Source organism: Plasmodium malariae (genome assembly GCF_900090045.1).
Source record: "Plasmodium malariae genome assembly, chromosome: 6".
NCBI lineage: Eukaryota > Apicomplexa > Aconoidasida > Haemosporida > Plasmodiidae > Plasmodium > Plasmodium malariae.
Genome location: NC_041780.1, coordinates 291,511 through 312,672, shown reverse-complemented (window position 1 = coordinate 312,672; position 21,162 = coordinate 291,511). Strand labels below are relative to the sequence as shown.

The following is a 21,162-nucleotide window of genomic DNA, read 5'->3' as shown; positions in this document are numbered from 1 at the left end:
GATAACTTCATTTGAAAGTAGATCTGTTTTTTGTTAATTTGAGTGGAAATACATTTATATTATTACGTACACGTTTTAAGTATATACATATTTATGTATACAGACATAAATATATATATATATATACACGCATGTATGTATGTATGTATGCATGCATACGCCCTGCTGAATCAAATGAATATATACCTTTTTCGACTCTCCACCATTTTCCTTTTAATCCCATTGAAAGTTGAATGAAAATATGCTGCAGTGTCTACCATTGGCCCTTTTTATTTTTTCGTAGCATAAGAATTGTACACGATTATAAAATGAAAGCAGCTAACGCAGTTGTTGTTTATATATAATAAGCACTTTTTAAATATTACTGTGTGTGTCGATAAGGAGAAACTTTCAAATATTAATTTTATAGGATGTAGCAAATATGTTAAGAGGGGAACAAATCATGTCGTTTGTTCATTCATTCTTTTTTTTTTCTTTTTTTTCTTTTTTTTCTTTTTTTTTTTTGTAGCTACAATGAATGTTCTTTAACGTTAATGTAGTATATGAATATATATGGATGTGCACATATTTATATATATTCATATATACAATACGTACCTAGGTACAAACGCAATGCTTCATTTAATACGTGAAATAATATGCCATAGAAGGAAAAATGAAAAGAGCAATTATTACATGGATGAATGAGAAAAAAGCATAATATGACTGCACACCTTGGCGTAGCACAAATGTAACACTTTTCCCAAAAAAATGTAATACATAGCTTTGAAAATGCTATGTATGCACTCGCATATTTGTTCGTATGTGCATTTGAGTATTTGCTTATCTGTTTGTTTATCTGTTTGTTATCTGTTTGTTATCTGTTTGTTATCTGTTTGTTATCTGTTTGTTTATCTGTTTGTTATCTGCTTGTGTGTTTATTTATTATTTTATTTTATTTTTTTTTTTTTGCACTATTATGCTGCTGGTTTTTGCTAAAGAGAAACATTAGCACACAAGTTCATAAATTGGACGTAATAATTGTATTATTAAAATGTTGCTACACTTGGTACGTTAAACACATCGAACATTTACTGTTTTATTTTGCAACATTGTTCAAAAAAAGGTACCCCTTAAATTATGTTTTAAGTATATGTACATATATATATACACTACTTATATTTATTTTATTTTATTTTATTTTTTTTTTTTTTTGACAATGTGTTATCTGAACATTTTGCTTCACAAATAAAAAGTAAAATTGCAAAAAAAGTTGGAAAAAAAAAGAGCACAAAAAAGTGAAAAAAAAAAGGAAACACATTCATATTTACCTGCCAAATTTATTAAAAAATAATATCACTTCTCCTCCATCTGTCTATCACAAATGAGAAAATAAGAAAAACAAAACAAAAAATTAGCCTTTTCTTTTTAAAAAAAAAAAAAAAAAAAAGACTGATTATTTCCAAATGGAAAAGATAAAAATAATTTTTAGTGAGGACTTAAAAGGAAGCAAAATTTACGAGGCTTTAAAATTGTTTTTAAAAAATGAGGAAGAGAATGATAAGAACGATACAAAATACAGCGAAATGCTAAATTTTGAAAATTTTGAAATAGATGAACATCCAACCTTTTTTGACAACACGTGTTTTATTTATACAAATTATCCGTATAAATCCCACTTCGCGTTGATTAACGAAAAGAGAAAAGAAATTATTAATAATATTTGCAACAATAGCAGTAATCGTAGTATTACTAACAATTGTAATAGAAGCAGCAATTGTAATAGTAGCAGCAATTGTAATAGTAGCAGCAATTGTAATAGTAGCAGCAATTGTAATAGTAGCAGCAATTGCAACATCGGTAATAAATGGAATAATAAGTATAATAATAATGGCCTAGGCCCTTATGAAAACAACGATATCACTTGTTCAGAAGAAGACCTCACTAAATTTGATGAGAAATATTCCTTTCTCGCTTTAATATTATTAATTATTGATGAAAATTATTTAGAGTATCAATACAATAATGAAAAGGAAAACATATTTTTTAAAATAGAAAAGTTACAAAAAGAGTACATAAATGTAAGAATTCTATGTATATTTATTGGTATTCGAGAAATTTTAAATAGAACAGATTATAATGAGCAAAATAAAAAAATGCAAAAGAAAAATAAGAATGAAGATATAATAATTAATAATAAAGATTTCGATAGCCTCATTGCGGCATTACTAATACGTTATCATGTGGATGCAGTAGAAATGGAAAACACCATTAATTTACATAAATATATATTTAAATGTTGTAAATATTTGTATCAATCGAAAATAAGAAAACTGAATTCCTTTTTCAAAGTTAAACCAACAGGTATGAAGAATAATTTGAAAAATACTAACCATAATGAAAATAAAAATTATTCTACATGGACATCTCAGTTAATGCAAATAAGCGGTATATCTGAAGACATTTCCATAAAAATAGCTGAAGTGTTCAGTACACCCTTTGATTTGATTATGCATTTTAAAAAAATAAATGATGAAGAGTGCTTAAAAGATTTAGTTGTAAGCTCCTCCTACGGGGATAGAAAGTTAGGTAAAGCTCTCTCAAGAAAAATTTATAGGGTGTTTTCACCTTATGCGATGCCTGACAATTTTGTTTCATAGCGTTACACGTGGTTTCGCATGCACACGTGTGTGTGTGTGTGTGTGTGTGTGGAATGACCTATATACATTTATCTGCATTAATATATATATATGTTTATACGAACGTGTACACATGTGTATCTTTCCATTTTTAATTATTCTTTCCTGTTCTGTTGTACTTTTTCTTATGCTTTTGTTTTGTTTCTGCCATTATTTCCCCCCTTTGTATTTTTTGGTGCTTTTGATGCATCTTTTAGCGTATCTTTTACCACATTTTTTGTAGCAAATTTTGCATACATATTTGCCATACATTTTATGTATTTTGTTGAATAAACTGTTTTTTCATACGTGTAAAGAAAAAAAAAAAAAAAAAAAAAAGAACTTATTTTTAAAACTGTACATGTTTCTTCTCCCAAATGGAAACAAATATGCATTTGTTTTTTGTTTATTATTTTATTTTATTTTTTTTTATGTTGTTTATCCTCTTTTAATCTGTTCATATGTGTTTAATAAATTACCTCCTATTATTAAAAGTAAACAGTAACTTACGTGCATACATGCAAATAACTGTTTAGGTAAACCAGAAATAATTTTAGAATAAAATATCTTTTTTAATTTATTATTTTTTATTTATTTATTTATTTAGTAATTTTTATTTTTATTTTTATTTTTTTTTTTTTTTTTGCCCAATTGTATGTATAATTTACAAAAATAAGAATAAAACGTATGACATGTTCAAGCGGAACAATGAGGCAAAATTCTCTAACAAAAAATGTAAAAAAATTAAAAAAAAGATAGTAAAATATGCCTATAAAATTACAAAATTGAATTATAATTAAATAATCGATATGTAACATAATAAAGCACTTCCTTTTTTAACTTTGCATATTTCTCATTTATGCTACTTTTTTAATGAGAATTCCTTTGATCTATATAATTCATTTAATCCATTTAATCGCACTTTTAACTTTACTAGCCAAATGTATTAAAAAAAACAAAACAATAATAAAAAATAAGAAAAGCTTATCACATGACTTGTTCAGGAAATGTAAGTTAATGTTCAAGGGATGGAAAATAAGCAGAAAGTTTATGAGCAACTCATTTTTTTTAAAGAATAACGTTAAAATGATATCTACATTTAACAGGGGCTTAAATAGCAGCTTTTTCTTTCATAAACCTAGGGTTAAGTGTTACCTGTTTTGTTCGAGAAATAGTAAAGACGGACAACAATAAAGCGAACATAAAGGAAAAAATAAATTAATTAAAAACAATAATTATAAATAAATAAAATAAATAAATAAAATAAATAAGTAAATAAATTAAATAAATGAATAAAATAAATGAATAAAATAAATGAATAAAATAAATGAATAAAATAAATGAATAAAATAAATGAATAAAAAAAAAAGAAAAAAAAAACTCCATTTTGTACCATTATAAGCAGCTAGCCATTACATGTTACGTATGTCATGTGTGTGTAAATGTTGTGCTCGGCAACTCTTAATTTCCTAATTTTATGAACGTACATAATTTTTTTTTTTGTTTTTTTTTTTTTGTTTTTTGCTGTTCCGTTTCCTCAGTTGAGAGAACAAAAATAAAAGACCTGTTTAAAATAGAATTCAACGACACTGAAATACGGGGGTATTTCAAAATATACGGATGGATTAAATCAGTTAGAACTGTTGGAAAAAATCGCTTTGTTTTTATTGATATCAATGATGGTTCCTATTTTAAAAACTTGCAAGTGGTAATTGATGCAAGTATTTCAAATTATGAAGAAGTTTTAAAAACATCAACAGATGATGCTATAGAATGCTTAGGCGAACTGAAGTATTCCATAGGGAAAAAGCAGAAAGTAGAATTGTGCGTATATGACTCATCAAAAGAACATTATGTAAAACTGTTCAAGCAAATAAACGAAAAGGAAAACAACTATAACCAAAATAGTGAGGACAAAAATAGTGAGGACGAAAATGGTGAGAACAAAAATGGTGAGAACGAAAATGGTGAGAACGAAAATGGTGAGAACGAAAATGGTGAGAACGAAAATGGTGAGAACGAAAATGGTGAGAACGAAAGCAATGAAAAAGTACACAATGGTAGGAGTAAGACGGATGACAAGCCAAACGTTAGAAGCGCATATATAAAAGGCAGCCAACAAAAAAAGAGCCCCAGTGATAGCAGTTTTGTTGAAAATAGTGAAAAAGGCCAATGCACACAACGATGCAAATATAAGGCAGACTACTATATGATATCAAAAAAATATCACACCAAAAAATACCTAAGGAATTTCCCTCATTTAAGGGCAAGGACAAAATTGTATAGTAGCATATTCAGATTAAAATCTGATATAATTGTTGAAACGTTTAACTATTTTAGAAAAAAAAACTGTACATATATTAATACGCCTATTTTAACAAGTAATGACTGTGAAGGGGGAGGGAAATTATTTTACGCAACCACCCTGTTAAATGGAGAGAGTAAAGAGGAAAAAAAAGAGGATAACGAAATAAGGAGAGCACCACAAACTATATGTAACAATACAAATGAAGAAGAGTATCATCCTTCTCCTTCTCATCCTCTGCATCATCAAAATTATCGTGAAAACAAAATTTTTGAAAAAGATTTTTTTAAGAAACCATGTTTCTTAAATGTGTCCAGTCAACTAACATTAGAATGTCTGTGTTGTTCTATGGGAGATGTATTCACAATTAATCAGTCATTTAGAGCGGAAAACTCAAATACCTTTAGACATTTAAATGAATTCTTAATGCTAGAAGTAGAACTAGCATTTTCTAATTTAAATAATATTATTTCATTATCCGAAGAGTATATAAAAGAGATGATTAAGTTTGCTTTATATAAATCTGATGATATAGAATACTTAAATGAAAATCATGATAAAAATATAAAAAAGAAGTTAGAAGACATTTTAAACAAAAAATTTGTTGTAATTACATATGATGAAGCAGTACATATTGTCAAAAAGGAAAATCGACTATCTAATTTATCATCATGTGGTAACGACTTATCTTTTGAAGAGCAAAAATTTTTGACAAATGTATATTTTAAATCTCCTGTAGTTATAATAAATTATCCATATGATATTAAGCCCTTTTATATGAAATTAAATGAAGATAAAAGAACGGTGTCTTGTATGGATATAATTTTTCCTGATGTTGGTGAAATTGTAGGAGGCTCTGAAAGAGAAATTCATTTGAATACTTTAAAGCAGCAAATGCAAAATAAAAAATTAAATATCGCGTTATATGACCCTTATTTAGAACTAAGGAAATATGGAAATATTCCTCATTCAGGTTTTGGGTTAGGTATTGATAGATTAATTATGTTTATTTCTTCAATTAATAATATACGAGATATTGTTCCTTTTCCCAGGTGCCCAAATTCGCTTTTCATGTAGTACATGTACAAGAGAACGAGATTTTTTTTTAAAAAAAAAAAAAAAAAATTTAATACATGCATATACATACATGTATACATATATATATACATATGCATATGTCTGTGTTTATGTATATGTACATTTGTACGAATTTACATGAGTCAAACTCTTAACTTCCAAAAATTGTGCATATCCTAAAAAGGGAACTTTTTTTTTTTTTTTAAGTGAAATGTGTACATGTTTGCATGTACACGTGCATGTGCATATATATTTGTGTCGAATTGAAACAATTATTTATTAACATTTTTTGCTCTCTGTTTAGCTTGTTTGAATAAATAATTTTATTTCATCTAAGACTTTGTCAACTGGGTCAACCTTACAGGAATGCAAATAGACCCACTCAGCATAGCATATGCTGCTGTTTGCCAATGTGTTAATACATTCACCAACTAGCTATAAAGGATGAATAAAAAAAAAAAAAAACATGAACGAATCAGCTAAATAATATATATATATATATATATATATATGTATATGCATATGTTCACATGTACATATATTGCAAAATTTGAGCAATTCTCTTACATTTTCGGACGTCGTTTCGAATTTGCGGCATTGACGAATACAATCTTCGCTTTTTTTCTTAAATTTGTCAATGAGGTGAGAATTTTTATCATTTAAATTTAGTAAATTATTAATCCTTTTCTCAAAGTCTGCTCTATTTATGATGTCAATTAAATTCTCAGATACGTCTTTTAAATTGTTATATTTTTCAAAAACCTTGGTATTTATATTTTCAATTGTTTCAAAAAAGTCGTTTGTTAAGGCACATTCGTCATACATCATATCGCTATTTTCGGCTGGTTCGTACAAAAGGGAAAAAATAAGTAATTAGGTAAAAAAGTAAAGAAGTAGAGATGTAAATAAGTAAAGAAGTAAATGTGTAATCGCTTAAAAGTGTAATCGCGTAAAAATGTAAACACATAAATGTATATGTGTACATAAGAATATTTACTAGTATACATATTTCTGCGTTTGCAAGTGCCTGTGCACATTTAACTACTCAGGGCGAAATTTTAAAATATGTATGAACTATACACTTCAAAAATTATATGTAAAAGCTAATTTTTTACGATCTTATTTTATACGCTGGCAACTTAAGGGAAAGTTAAGGGATTCACTTGAGGACGAATTGTATTTTTTATTTTCATCTTCATTTGAACAACTGTATAATTAATATAAAAGTAAAAATGTATTTTTTTTTTTTTTTTTTTGCCATTTCGAATGAAAGGGAAAGTGAAAAAAAAAAAAAAAAAAAAAAAATTATGTTCATATATATGTACCTGAAATTATTCTGATTTTGAAATGTTAAATCTATTTCTTTAATTTTGGAACATTCCTTCGCTTCTACCTCTTCTTCTGCTAGTGCCTCATCTTCTGCTAGTGCTTCATCTTTTGCTAATGCCTCATCTTCTGCTAGTGCTTCATCTTTTGCTAATGCCTCATCTTTTGCTAATGCCTCATCTTCTGCTAGTACCTCATCTTCTGCTAGTACCTCTTCTTTTGCTGCTCCCCCTTCTTTTTTGCCCTCAACAATTTGAGTAACCCTTGAATTAGGCAATTTTGCTCTTTCATTATTTTCAAAACTTTTCATATTTTCAATTTCGTAATACTGTGCACTGTGCCTTAAACTAGAGAATAAATTTAAAAATTGATTATTTACCAAAAAGGGGAAGGAGTGGGGTAAGTGTTATGAACATATATATAAGGTCGAGAATAAATGATGAAGGGATGATTAAACTGGTAAAATAATATTACTTGAAATCCTGAACATATTCAAGAACATTTTCGGATGTAGTATTTCCGTTTTCGCTCCTTTCGAAGGGGGGGGGACGTATAAATATAGAAAAAGATAATAAAAAAAAAGAAAACATAAAATAAAATATGACAAGATACGACAAGATACGACAAGATAAGACGTGTACTGTTAGTATTACGCTTCTTTAAACACAACTACGTTGATGTAGGTATCTTTTGGATTGCAATCTTTTTATGGAAAACATGCAAAAGTGTAAGCACAGTTGTAAGCATAGTTGCAAACATAAAAGTAAACCCAAAATATACGCTCAAAAATGATGGGGAATCAAAAACTGAAATAAAGGGTATTACTCTAAAGAGTTCAAACTGCTCAAATGACTTCTTCCCAGATTGCTGAAAACATTATCACTAATATCATAAAATTCATTTTTATTTAAAACTTCTGACTCCATGAAATTATGTTCATTATTCAGTTCTATATTGTTTTTTAGGTTATTTATACTTTCGCTCAATGGCTCACAATACATGTGTTGTGACGAGTAAAAGCTAAGGTAATTGTCTAAAGTTTCGCTATAGAGAATGTGCGTAGTGTGTATATATAGACGCATGCTTATATGTATATATATATATATATATATATATATGATGTGTAGTACAGCAATTACACGCAAATAGCTCTTGAAACATTCATCCCCAGAAATTATAATAAAAAAAAAGTAGTAGTCATATTATGTAGTAAGCTGCTTAATACGCTGCTTAAACTTATTCGGAGAAGAATAAATTTTTCTTTGTTTACTTTTTATTTAAAAAATTGCTGGTTTCCTTAACGGAATCTTCATCTATATTTGCAAAAACTAATGAAGGATCTATATAAGGGTTCATCTTTCTTTCTTAACGTTTTTCAAGTGATAAAAAAAAGGCAACAAATGTTTTTTAAACTTGTTTAGTACATACATATATGTATGTATTCATAAATGTATATATATTCATATATATATGTACATATATAGAGAGGGGAAAAAAAAAAAATAAAATAAGTAATAATTAGATGATTAGTAAAATATAACAACAACAAACTTTCATTAAAACAGAAAGATAACAATGACGGAACAGAGAAGCAAAAAAAGAACAAAAATGGCAAAAAATGGGAAAAATGGGCAAAATGGTCAAAATGGGCAAAATGGTCAAAATGGACAAAATGGTCAAAATGGACAAAATGGGCAAAATGGACAAAATGGGCAAAATGGACAAAATGGGCAAAATGGACAAAATGAACAAAATGGGCAAAAAAAATTTTAAACGTGCAAGTACATTTTCAACCCTTTATTTTAAAAAAGAAAAAAAGAAAAAGAATTTTAATAAAAAAATTTGCAAATCTGTTTAAGGAAAAGAACGAACATACATATATCTATGCATGTTTACTTCTTCATATTATATACGCGGCTCTGGTGGTGTACGTACTTTGTGTTAATATATATCATAACAAAATTTTCGCCGTTTTTTTGAAATATTAATATAAAAAAATAATTACTAAGAAAAGGAAAAAACCTAAACAGGGAAATACTTGCTTTACCTTATTTACTTTATTTTGTTTACTTTGTATACTTCATTTTCCTCCATTTTATTTTATCTTTTTTATTATTATTGAAACAACTCTTTGAAAATTCTCAAAATTAAGTGTTTCCCCATTTTTCTTATTTCATAAACTAAAAAGTAGGGCTATGGGAAGATACCAATTTTTTGTTGTTTCAGGTTAAACCGATATTACACATACAAAAAAAAAAAAAAAAAAAGAAAAAGAAAAACCTTATAACAGTTTTATAACAATGAAATGGCAAATAATTTAATGCAGTCCTTCCTTACTTTTCGTTATACTAATTTTTTCGAAGAAGTGTTCCTAAATTTTATAAAAACGTAGAGAGGAAAAGAGGGTTACTTTAAAAAAAAAAAAAAAAAAAAGAAAAGAAATACATTTCTAAATGAAGGCATAACTCTAACCTGTCTTATTGTTCATAGGCTTATGTATATTCTTTTACATGTACACTTTGCGTGTGTGTGTGTGTGTATGTATGTATGTATGTGTATATGTATGTGTATATGTATGTATATATGTATGTATATATGTATGTATATATGTATGTATATATGTATGTATATATGTGTGTATATATGTGTGTATATATGTATGTATGGGGGGATATAAAGAATTAGAAGGGTAATAATATGGACGTAATGAGCAACTTCATTCAAAATGCATTTTTTTGCTCAAAAACAAAAAAACAAAAGAATAATGTAGGTGACAGGGAGAGCGGAAAGAATATGTTCATGTATATACGAATTTTTCATGTGTTTTTCATGCATTATTCATGTAATATTCAGATATTTTTTTATACACTATTTCTGTATACGTTTCCTAATACTTTCGCGTCCGTACTACCTTACCTGTTCATGTGCTTATGCTACTGACTACACATTTGAGTGTCTATTATTTGGGGTATCTATTTTTGAGAATACTAATAAAGCCTAATCATATGCAACACTAATCCAATAGCATTTAGGTACATATAGTTAAGAACATGAAAAAATATAACGCGAAATATAGTAAGGTCCAAGGGGCGCAATTGTTTATATATGTTTCGTGTTACACATATGTATATAGATATGAGTTCGGGTATATGCGTATAATATGTGCATGCGTATATATAGGCCAAAACATCCACAAAATTTCAAAGGAATATTAAGATCAGTTTTATCTTTAGCAAGTTATATTCAGTTGGAATAAAACCAAATTAAAAAAATTTGCATATTTAAAAAGCAATATTTTTTATAGAAATTCTTTTCTTTTCCATCCCTCTACTACCTTTTTATTTTAAATTTTGTAAGACCATAATTTACCATATTTCCAATGTTTTCGTTTGATCAATACTTAAATAGGCAGAGGGGCATGAACAAAATATGTGAACTCAAGAACATAAAAATGAAAAACAAAAATGAAAAGAATAAAAAAAAAATAAAAAAGGGAAAAAAAAAAAAAAGGGAAAAAAAAAAAAAAGGGAAAAAAAAAAAAAGGGAAAAAAATAAAAAAGGGAAAAAAAATAAAAAAGGGGAAAAAAATAAAAAAGGGAAAAAAAATAAAAAAGGGAAAAAAAATAAAAAAGGGAAAAAAAATAAAAAAGGGAAAAAAAATAAAAGTTAAAAGAAGAAACAAAAACGAGCAGTAAAAATAAAAGGAAAAGGAAAAAACAAGAATGTGAAATAAAAATATAAAGGAAAAAGCAAAGAAGTAAAAGATAATAATAAAAATAAGAAATAAATTGCAAAATAGAAGGCAAAAAAAGTAAGATAAAAAAGAGAAGGCAAAAAGGTAAGATAAAAAAGAGAAGGCAAAAAGATAAGATAAAAAAGAGAAGGCAAAATACAAAACTGAAAGAACAATGTACAAAGCAAAAAAAGCACAAAATAATACTGAGCAAAAACTATATGAATAATGACAAAAGGAAATACCAACAATCAACAGTACAAAAGAACAAGAATAATTAAAAAGAGAAAACTTATAGAAATCCTAATTAGAGCAATATGAAAGATAACGCAGTCTTTAAACCATAACTTTTACATATTTCATGTGTAAATGAAGAGAATACATAATATTTCTAAAAAATAGGAAAAAAAAAAAAATAATAATAAACATATACACACATAAGGGTAAACTTAATCAGTATATCTTTTGTAGTAAAAGTGTTTTATTAATTCGTACGTATTTGTTAAGAAAAAAGGGAGGTAAAATAAATAATAATAAAAACTGTAGCACTTATTGGTGCTGGTACTGGCGTTGACATTGGCATTGGAGTTAGTATTATCATTAGCATTGGTAGTACTGCTGGAAGTACTGCTGGAAGTACAGCCGGAAGTACAGCTGGAAGTACAGCCGGAAGTACAGCTGGTAGTAGTACCGATAGAAGTGAATAGTAGAAACAACGATGAGGGAAAAGAATAACATTGAAGAAGTAAAAGGTGTAAAGAATGAAGGAGAAAGAGGGGTAAAGAATGAAGGATACAAAGCTTCAAATGGTGAAGGTGAAAAAGAAGGTTATGCATTAAGGGAATCTATATATTATGAAGCAAAGAAATTATTAACATCATCAATAGGTGAAACAATATATAAAACATTTTACAGTCATAGTAATAATACACCCATGTATAGAGATGAACTTGAACTGACACATACTCCTTTAAAAAATACAGAAGACAAATGTTTGCTCAAAGATGAAAACAATAATAATACAAATAAGGGACATTATGAAAATTTACAAAATTGTGAATATATTGTTCAAGAGGAATCATGTAATAACAATAAAAGTTTTGATTTAAATTATTCGCTTACATCTCGCATACATAATAAACCAAGTAATGGTACCAGTCATTTGGAAGAGCAAAAAGAAAATAATAATGGTAGTGAAAAAAATATTGTAACTATTGAAGAACAGCTCGTACACTCCAGTATAAAAGATAATCAAAATTGTTCGCAGAATATTGGGGGGAGAGAACTTGAAGGAGGGGAGACACTATGTCACGCTATGTACGCCAACAGTGTTGGCAATGACATTAATAATGCAGGAAATGACATTAATAATTCTGACAATGACATTAATAATGCAGGAAATGACATTAATAATGCAGGAAATGACATTAATAATTCTGGAAATGACATTAATAATGCAGGAAATGACATTAATAATTCTGGAAATGACATTAATAATGCAGGAAATGACATTAATAATGCAGGAAATGACATTAATAATTCTGGAAATGACATTAATAATTCTGGCACTAGCAATAACATAAATGGAGGTACCCTCAGGAACGCGGGCAAGGACACAAAGAGCAGAATTAATTTTAACGGCTCCCCTAGAGATGTAAGGATTCCGATGGGTAATAACGACGAAAATACAAAAGAAGACGCGAGCAGGGGCCCCATGAGGATACGAATCAGTCCTGGTAGTTCCAATTATAATGAAGATTCAAGTAGTGACAAGGGGAGGAGAGTACACAAAAAAGAGAACATCGTTGAGTCAGATAATAAAAAGAGCATCAAAATTATTGAGTTATATGAAAAAAAATTACAAAGCGAAGAAATAAAAAAAAAAAGCAAACACTTTAATAGAAATAGCAATAGCTACAGAGATAGCAGCAGTGGTAGCAGTGGTAGCAGTGGTAGCAGTAGTAGCCGCAGAATCCCCAGCAGCCCCATCAGTGATGGTCGTGCGGGAAAGGATAAGGAACAAATTAGAGAGAGCATTTCAAAAATTTTTAAGGAATCTCCTTCTTCCATCCCTAAGATAATAAATGAAATAAAAAAAGGGGAAAATTATATGAATGAAAAAGGTCAAGAAGAAAGAAATAAAAGTGAATGGAGAGAATTAAATAATGACAAACGTGAGTACTATAACAGGAACGAAAATGAACAAGTCGTAACTAATAAACATGATGATTCAAATAAAGCAAGAGCTTCTAAGAACACATTGAAAGAAGGTAGCTTATTACGACTATTCCGCTGTGAATATTTTGATACACATCTACATATAAGGTATTTATATGACAGAAAAGAAGTAGGAGTACATGAATACTTAGTTAATTCGTTATATACACAAAGAAAGTATAAAGACATTTTGTTTTATCTACCACAGTTAAGTCAGATATCACTTGTGAGATATGAATCTTCCTCTCTTTATCGTTTCTTATTAGATAAAGCAAGTAAATCCATGCATTTTGCTTTGAAATTATGCTGGATATACCATTCCATAGTAGAAGACAACTCTAGTAAGTATAAAGATTTAGCTCAACGAATGATACAAGAAATAGAAATGGCTGTAGTTAATTGTAAACCTTTAAATAATGAATGCAAAAATTTTAAAGAAAATAAACAATCATATTTACTTAATTTGGCATACCCTCTTCTATTCAAACGAAAATTTATTATTAGAAAAATAAGGATCAATGAAAAGTTAAATAAAATAAAAATGTATAATAAATGCCTGAATAATTCTTGTAATTCTTATGCTCTGAAAAATCTAATTGAAAGTAACCCTATTGACAAAGGAGCAATGTCTTTTATGCACAATTTTAAAGAAGCTGTTATAAAGGAAAGAAGAAGGCGAAATATTAGTAAAAACAAATTATATAATGACAATAATTGTAATCATTACATCGGTTCTAACGTACGTGGGGAAAAAAGAGTAGAAGATCTGTATCCTGCATACGTAAAAAATTGTAATTTTAACATAAAGCAGAATGATGAACAACTTTTGAAAAATAATAGTAATACTGAAAAGAACCAAGTACAAACTACGGATGTGACAAGAGGGGAAGGACCTACATATGAACTGAGAGAAAGAATTACTGTTACAAAAAAGAAAAAAGATATGAATGTACTTATATCATCTCCTAGATTACCTGCATGTTATATTATAAATTCTGGCCCATTATCTATAGCAAGGGCAAAAGTTAAATTACCTAGTACTTATTCTAAGTTAGGTAATCCTTTAAGTTTTTCGAAATTCTCTCTTCCTGATTTTAAATACAGTTTTGATATGATCGAAGAACTACAGCAGTTTTTTATGAAACAAAGAAGATGTGATTATTTTAGTCTCTTAAACAATTTTATTAATTTAATTATTTCTGTTTCTAATTTGTTACCTCTTGAACCAGATATAGATTTAAGAAATGAGTTATTGAAAAGATTTGTTTATTCATTAAACAGTTGGATGCTTATGAGAAGGTGTATTGTTGCATCGTGTGAGAATATATTTGCCATGACAGGATTATGCATACCTTTAGAATGCTTATCTTGGTCATCATGTAGCAATAAAAGCGATAACAAAATAGCTGAGAACTGTTATAGATATACTAATTTACAGATATTACACTTTAGTCATGAAGAATGTAAAATATTTTTTTCAAAGAAGAGAGCCCCATACTTACTAGTATTTGAAGTTGCAGATTTGGACGAGGATATTAGCCATATTTCCGACAATATTTTCTATTCAACCAAAAAGATGTTCCTCGTTGAAAGGAATAAAAGGAGGCAACCGGGGAAAGATGGGAAAGATGCAAGTGGGGGGAGAGAAAAGGACGAAGAAGAGGATAATGAGGAAGGGAAACTGAAAGAGGAAGAGGGGCAAAAAGAGGGCGAAAAAGTAGACAAAAAGGAGGGCGAAAAAGTAGACAAAAAGGAGGGCGAAAAAGTAGACAAAAAAGTAGACAAAAAAGTAGACAAAAAAGAAGACGAAAAAGAAGACGAAAAAGAAGACGAAAAAGAAGACGAAAAAGAAGACGAAAAAGAAGACGAAAAAGAAGACGAAAAAGAAGACGAAAAAGAAGACGAAAAAGAAAAGGAGGACAAGTTGAAAAGAAGTCACCTTTTGTCGAGAAATTTTTTATTTTCGAAAAATTATGGGTGCTATGACGAAAAGTGTAGTTTGTATGATTATGAAAAAGAGGAAGGAAGTAGAAGAAGGAGAAGAGGAAGTATAGGAAGAAGAGAGAGCAGAGAAGGAGAGGAGACTAACAAGAAAAAGACTAATAGCTCAAAAGAGGACGTAACTGTTAACCGTAATTGCAGTTTAGACAAATATGAAGAAAAGGATGGAGAGAAGGGGGAAAAGAAAAAAGAAAAGATAAAAAATAAATATAACAATAGTAGTAATAGTAACATCAACGGCAGTAGCAACAACAGTGTAGCGGATTTAAGCGCACTAAAAATGGATGATATATATACATACAATTGTATAGTGAACGATTTAAGGAAGGAAAACTTAATATCTTTTGGTTTAAATGAAGAGGAGAATATTTCACTTATAAAAAGATGTATAGGGTTAAAAGGAGATGACAGTTACGATAACAGTTACGATAACAGTTACGATAACAGTTACTATGATAGTTACTATGATAGTTACCATGATAATGGTGAGAATGGAGAAAAGGCAGAAGCCGAAAGGAGTGTTGGAAGAAGGAAAAATTTTCAAACAGCAAACAAAGATAATATATCAACTACTTTAGGAGCTAAGAAAAACTATATTTTAAACTCAAGGTCTGTTTCTATGCCTAGTTATTTAAATAATAGTTCAGAAAAATGTGAAATTAACTCTAGTGAAAATACTAGTAATAATATTAAAACGTCTGTAGAAAGCATAAGTAGTGGTTTGAATGACATTTTGATAGAAAAAAATCTATATCAGCATGTAACATATGAAAAGCTGAAAAGGAAAAATGAAAATAATTTAATTGGTTGTAGTGATACAGTTGTAGATGATGGATCGAATGGTTATCCGTACGGGCAGAAGGAAGACAAAAGGAGGAGCAAACCCTCGGCTACAAGTGGTAGCAGTAGCAGTAGCAGTAGCGATAATGCCAGTGGGAGTGATGCCAGTAGTGGTATAAGTGGCCATAAAAGAGATCTTAAAAGTGATTGTAACAGTAACAGCAGCAATAGCAATAGCAATTGTGGCAGTAACCAAAATGACGGTGGGAACATGCCCCCTTGCAGGCACAGCTACTACCCGGTGGAATACCCAAGTAACCCACTGGACATAAGTGAATATTTCAAACCGGAAAATTATATGAATGAAGAGTTTAAAAAAAAGAATTGCAAAATAATAAAAAGATTGTTATGGGGAGAACTATTTGAAGAAAAAAAAAAGAAAATTAGAAAAGTATCACCATATGGAAAATTGAAAAGTTGGGATCTCAAATGTGTAATAGTTAAAGGAGGTGATGATTTAAGACAAGAATTATTAGCTTCTCAATTAATAAGACAATTTAAAATTATTTTTGATAATGCTGGATTACCCTTATGGTTACGACCATATGAAATATTAGTTACAGGTTCTAACTCTGGAATCATTGAATATGTTAATGATACTTGTTCAGTCGACTCCTTGAAGAGAAAATTTGGAACAGATAGTATATCAACGATCTTCAACATTGTTTTTGCCGATTATATATTTGAGGCCAAAAAGGTAGGGATTAATCATGTGCATGTGGCTGTTATTTGTTCCGTCATATGAGTTGGCACTTGAATCAGCAGTCGTATTTGCATTTTGTGCTAGCATTTTGTGCTAGCATTTTGTGTTGGCATTTTGTGCTAGCATTTCGTGTTGGCAGTTGCCTCATTTTGTTATTTACCGTCTCTGTGTCGAACTACGTGGCCATCGTGTCTCGATTTCCATGCACATGTTCATGTGTATATACGTGGTTATTAACAGATCTACATATGCTTTTTTTTTTTTTTTTTTTTTTATATATTCCTGTGTGTTATTCCCTTTTTAGAATTTCATCGAGAGCCATGCGGCTTACTCACTCATTTCGTACTTACTACAAGTAAAAGATAGACACAATGGAAATATGTTGCTAGACTCGGATGGTCATCTAATACATATAGATTATGGATATATGCTTACAAACTCCCCTGGTAATGTCAATTTCGAAACATCCCCGTTCAAATTAACACAGGAATATTTAGACATTATGGATGGAGAAAAATCAGATAACTATGAATATTTCAGACGACTTATTGTTAGCGGCTTCTTGGAAGCTCGAAAGCACTCGGAAGAGATCATTCTTTTCGTCGAGTTGATGATGCCAGGTTGGTACTGCTATTCCATCGGGCGCGTTCGTGGCCTCATTTCCGAGTCATTTATACGTGCACGCGTACATACGTATATGTATATGTGGATGTGGGTGTTCATGTTTACATATTCATGTTTACATATTCATGTTTGCGTATTCATGTTTACATATTCATGTTTGCGTATTCATGTTTGCGTATTCATGTTTGCGTATTCATGTTTACCTATTTTTTTTTTTTCTCTTTACAACCACATTCATGTACTACCTTTCCTTTTTTATTACGCTCTCGTCCTCCCGCAGCTCTGAAAATACCTTGTTTTGCTGGCGGCACGCAGTTTTGCTTAGACTCTCTGAAGGAACGATTTATGACAAACCTGACCGTTGATATGGTAAGTCGAGGCTTATATATATATATATATATGTGTGTGTGCGTGTGTATACATGTTCATATGTAACTATGCACATAACTTCACTCGAGAGCAAATATTAAATACTGAAAAAAAAATTTCATATTATGTACTGCTTTTAATGTGTATTAAATTTGTATTTTTGCTTATTGCCATATGCCTTTTTTTTTTTTTTTTTTTTAAACATATTTTTGTAATTTTTTTTTTTATTTCTTTATTTTATTTCTTTATTTTGTTTTTCCCCCCCTCTTTCCCCTTTTTTAGTGCATACAGAGAATCAATGCGCTAATTGAAGCATCGATTAACAACTTTCGTAGCGTGCAATATGATTATTTTCAGAGAATAACAAACGGAATAATGTAACTTTTCAAAATGCTATATATTAAAAAAATTAAAATACATCGTAAGAGGAGAAAAAAAATGATAAACGTAAGCGTAAAAATGGAAAACCCAGAAATATAGGCATAAAAATGGAAAACGTTAAAATGAAGCCAAAAATAGCTCCTAATTAAATTGACAGCCGCTTTATGGCTCCAACGATTTTGTTTATTAAAAGTTATCAGCCACCTTTCTATTTATTTATTTTTTGTTTGCTTTTTATGTTTTCATTTTGATATGCACATGTGCCATTGTTCGTATTATATAATGTATCACATGTGTACATATGTACAAGTATATATATGCGTTTGTATATGTGTATGCTTTTGTGTGTATATGTATTTCTATGTATTATATGCGCATAAATGTTACACGTACATCCCTTTTTTTAATTTTTCCCCATTTTAATTCTTCATTCATTTTTCACATTTGCTTTTTTAGTTGGTATATGCATGCCATATATTATATAATTCTTTTTATTAATTAAAAGCTTTATGTAAATTTTTTTTTTTTTTTTTTTTTTTTTTTTTTGTCACATTTATGGTTAAACTTTTTCAGCGTAAATGTACATGCACATGTACATGCATAAATACATATATACATACATACGTACATACATACGTACATACATACGTACATACATACGTACATACATACATACATACATACGTACATACGTACATACATGTGTATCTATCTATGTATGTATGCGCGTGTATAAATTTTAAATGGAACATTTTTATTTGAAAAAATAATGGCATGAAGTCGTGGATTACTTGAAAAGACCCACCCCGTTGCTACTGTAATAATGATGTGCAATACTCACAAGTTTGTGAGGGAATTACAACTTGTTCGAAGTACATATTAATCATACGAAATATTTTAACGCAAAAAGCAATTCTGAAGAAAAAAAAAAGAAAAAAAAGAAAATTATAACACGGAAAAATGAAATTGCTTCGAGGTTGACGTGCAAATATAAATGTATAAGAAACTATATATGTAACTGTATAGGTAACTATACATGTAACTATATATATTTATATATACATATACGTATTTGTATGTATTTATGCATATGTGTACGTATTTGTACATATTTGTACATATTTGTACATATTTGTACATATTTGTACGTTTTTGTACATATTTGTACATATTTGTACATATTTGTACATTTTGTACATATTTGTACATATTTGTACGTTTTTGTACATATTTGTACATATTTGTACATATTTGTACGTATTTACGCACATTTGTACATATTTGTACGTATTTACGCACATTTGTGCATATTCACGTGCGTGCCCGCTGGGGTGAAGGCGCTTTGATACAATGTCGGAAAGCGAAGGAACGAAAGAAAAAAGAGGAAGCAACAGTAGAAAAATTGATGAGCTGTACATTCAAAATGAAATAGACAAATTGAATGTTGACGAGTTGATACAACCTGAACAAAATAATGCATTAAAGAAAGTAATAAAAACTGACAGAAAAATTGTAATGAATTTGGATAATAAAATAAGTAAATTACAAAAATCATGTCAATATGGAAAACAAGTATCTAAAATAATTAATTTTAAAGCAGAAGGGTTAAGTACTATTTCGTTAAAAGAAAAACTAAAGTTAATATTAGACACTTTTAATGAGAATTTTAATGAGCATTTTCCGAGTTATGATGAAATGTATAATTATTCCAATGACAAAGAAGGAGGAAAACAATATGACAATAATGACAAAGATAAGAAAAAAATATTAAGCTTTGCTAAAATTTCTCATTATTTTAGCGTAAAAACATTCTCTTTTTGCACGATTAATTATGATACTATTCCTTTAAACCTATTTTTTACGAATTCAAATACATTTAACATAGAAATAAAAGAAAAGAAAGTATACAGCAGGACAAAACAACTACACAGTGGTTATAAAAAATTAAAAGAGTATACATGTGATAACAATGAGCCTGAAATAAAACTTGAAACTTATGAACAATCAATGAAATTAAAACATAAGTTAAGTGAACTTGAAAAAATAAACAAACATATCAACTTTTTACACTTTATTATTGATTGTGACCCAATGAATGGATTTAATGAAACTACTTTTCGTTTATTCTTAATTACATTACTTGTATCTAAGGGGCATGTAGAATTTTATAAAGATGATAACAACATCTTATGTATAAAGTCTCTTCAACAACATGTTGAACAAGAAGACAGTGATGATAGCTTTATAATACATGGCCCAAATAAACAAATAATAAAAAAAAAAAAAAAAAAAAAAAATCAAACTTTGCTCACTTCTTGGTCGTATCATAAATGGGAAAAATTAGCAAAGCGAGTGAAGGGGGAACTAGGCACATAAAACACCTACAAAAAGAATCACAAGCATTTGCAAACACTCACAAATAGTCATGTATTGTTTTGACTGACTAACCAAACCACATATCTATACAAGCGTAAAAAGCTATACCCAAAAGATTTTACAAATAAGCCCTTTACAAATGGGAAAAAAAGCGCAATGTTACAGTATTCACGGAAAAGAAAAATAAGCATAAGATGAGTTTTCTCCCATTCTGTTTACATCGAATTACATTGTTTTACGGCTCTCTATGTTCTTTTATGTACCCATTATGTTCCTTTTTTCTCCCATTGTGTTCATTTTTGTCCCCTTTTGTCCTTTTTCTTTCCATTTCATTTTTTTTCTTGCCTTTTCATACTATATCTTCTAAATAAAAATGTGTCTTTACATTGATTTATTTTTCGTACCATTTTGTTATTTCTGCGTATGCGTACGCTTTAAAACATCCAATATAAAGTAAAATACGCGCAAACATACCCCATTTGAATATATATATATATATATATATATATATATATATATATACATATGCATATGCATAGTATTATTTATATGT

General features: G+C 28.9%; 5 protein-coding genes across 5 annotated transcripts; 4 read left to right on the top strand and 1 right to left on the bottom strand.

Moving 5' to 3' along the window:
* Nucleotides 1–1,445: 1,445 nt before the first annotated feature.
* On the top strand, nt 1,446–2,639 carry PmUG01_06015400 (conserved Plasmodium protein, unknown function; the record flags this gene model as incomplete). Its single annotated transcript, XM_029003720.1, has 1 exon — nt 1,446–2,639. The coding sequence occupies one exon, from the start codon at nt 1,446–1,448 to the stop codon at nt 2,637–2,639; it is 1,194 nt and encodes a 397-aa protein (XP_028859811.1).
* An 891-nt stretch (nt 2,640–3,530) lies between these two features.
* Nucleotides 3,531–6,039, top strand: AsnRS (asparagine--tRNA ligase, putative; the record flags this gene model as incomplete). Its single annotated transcript, XM_029003719.1, has 2 exons — nt 3,531–3,807; nt 4,199–6,039. 2 exons carry the CDS (start codon nt 3,531–3,533, stop codon nt 6,037–6,039), a joined length of 2,118 nt encoding a protein of 705 aa, XP_028859810.1.
* A 300-nt stretch (nt 6,040–6,339) lies between these two features.
* Nucleotides 6,340–8,721, bottom strand: PmUG01_06015200 (conserved Plasmodium protein, unknown function; the record flags this gene model as incomplete). Its single annotated transcript, XM_029003718.1, has 7 exons — nt 6,340–6,474; nt 6,607–6,881; nt 7,170–7,246; nt 7,365–7,712; nt 7,840–7,896; nt 8,191–8,409; nt 8,636–8,721. 7 exons carry the CDS (start codon nt 8,719–8,721, stop codon nt 6,340–6,342), a joined length of 1,197 nt encoding a protein of 398 aa, XP_028859809.1.
* A 3,095-nt stretch (nt 8,722–11,816) lies between these two features.
* Nucleotides 11,817–18,233, top strand: PI4K (phosphatidylinositol 4-kinase, putative; the record flags this gene model as incomplete). Its single annotated transcript, XM_029003717.1, has 4 exons — nt 11,817–16,853; nt 17,164–17,479; nt 17,764–17,852; nt 18,144–18,233. The coding sequence occupies 4 exons, from the start codon at nt 11,817–11,819 to the stop codon at nt 18,231–18,233; spliced, it is 5,532 nt and encodes a 1,843-aa protein (XP_028859808.1).
* Nucleotides 18,234–19,583: 1,350 nt separating this feature from the next.
* PmUG01_06015000 (conserved Plasmodium protein, unknown function) lies at nt 19,584–20,609 on the top strand (the record flags this gene model as incomplete). Its single annotated transcript, XM_029003716.1, has 1 exon — nt 19,584–20,609. The coding sequence occupies one exon, from the start codon at nt 19,584–19,586 to the stop codon at nt 20,607–20,609; it is 1,026 nt and encodes a 341-aa protein (XP_028859807.1).
* Between the last annotated feature and the right edge of the window lie 553 nt (nt 20,610–21,162).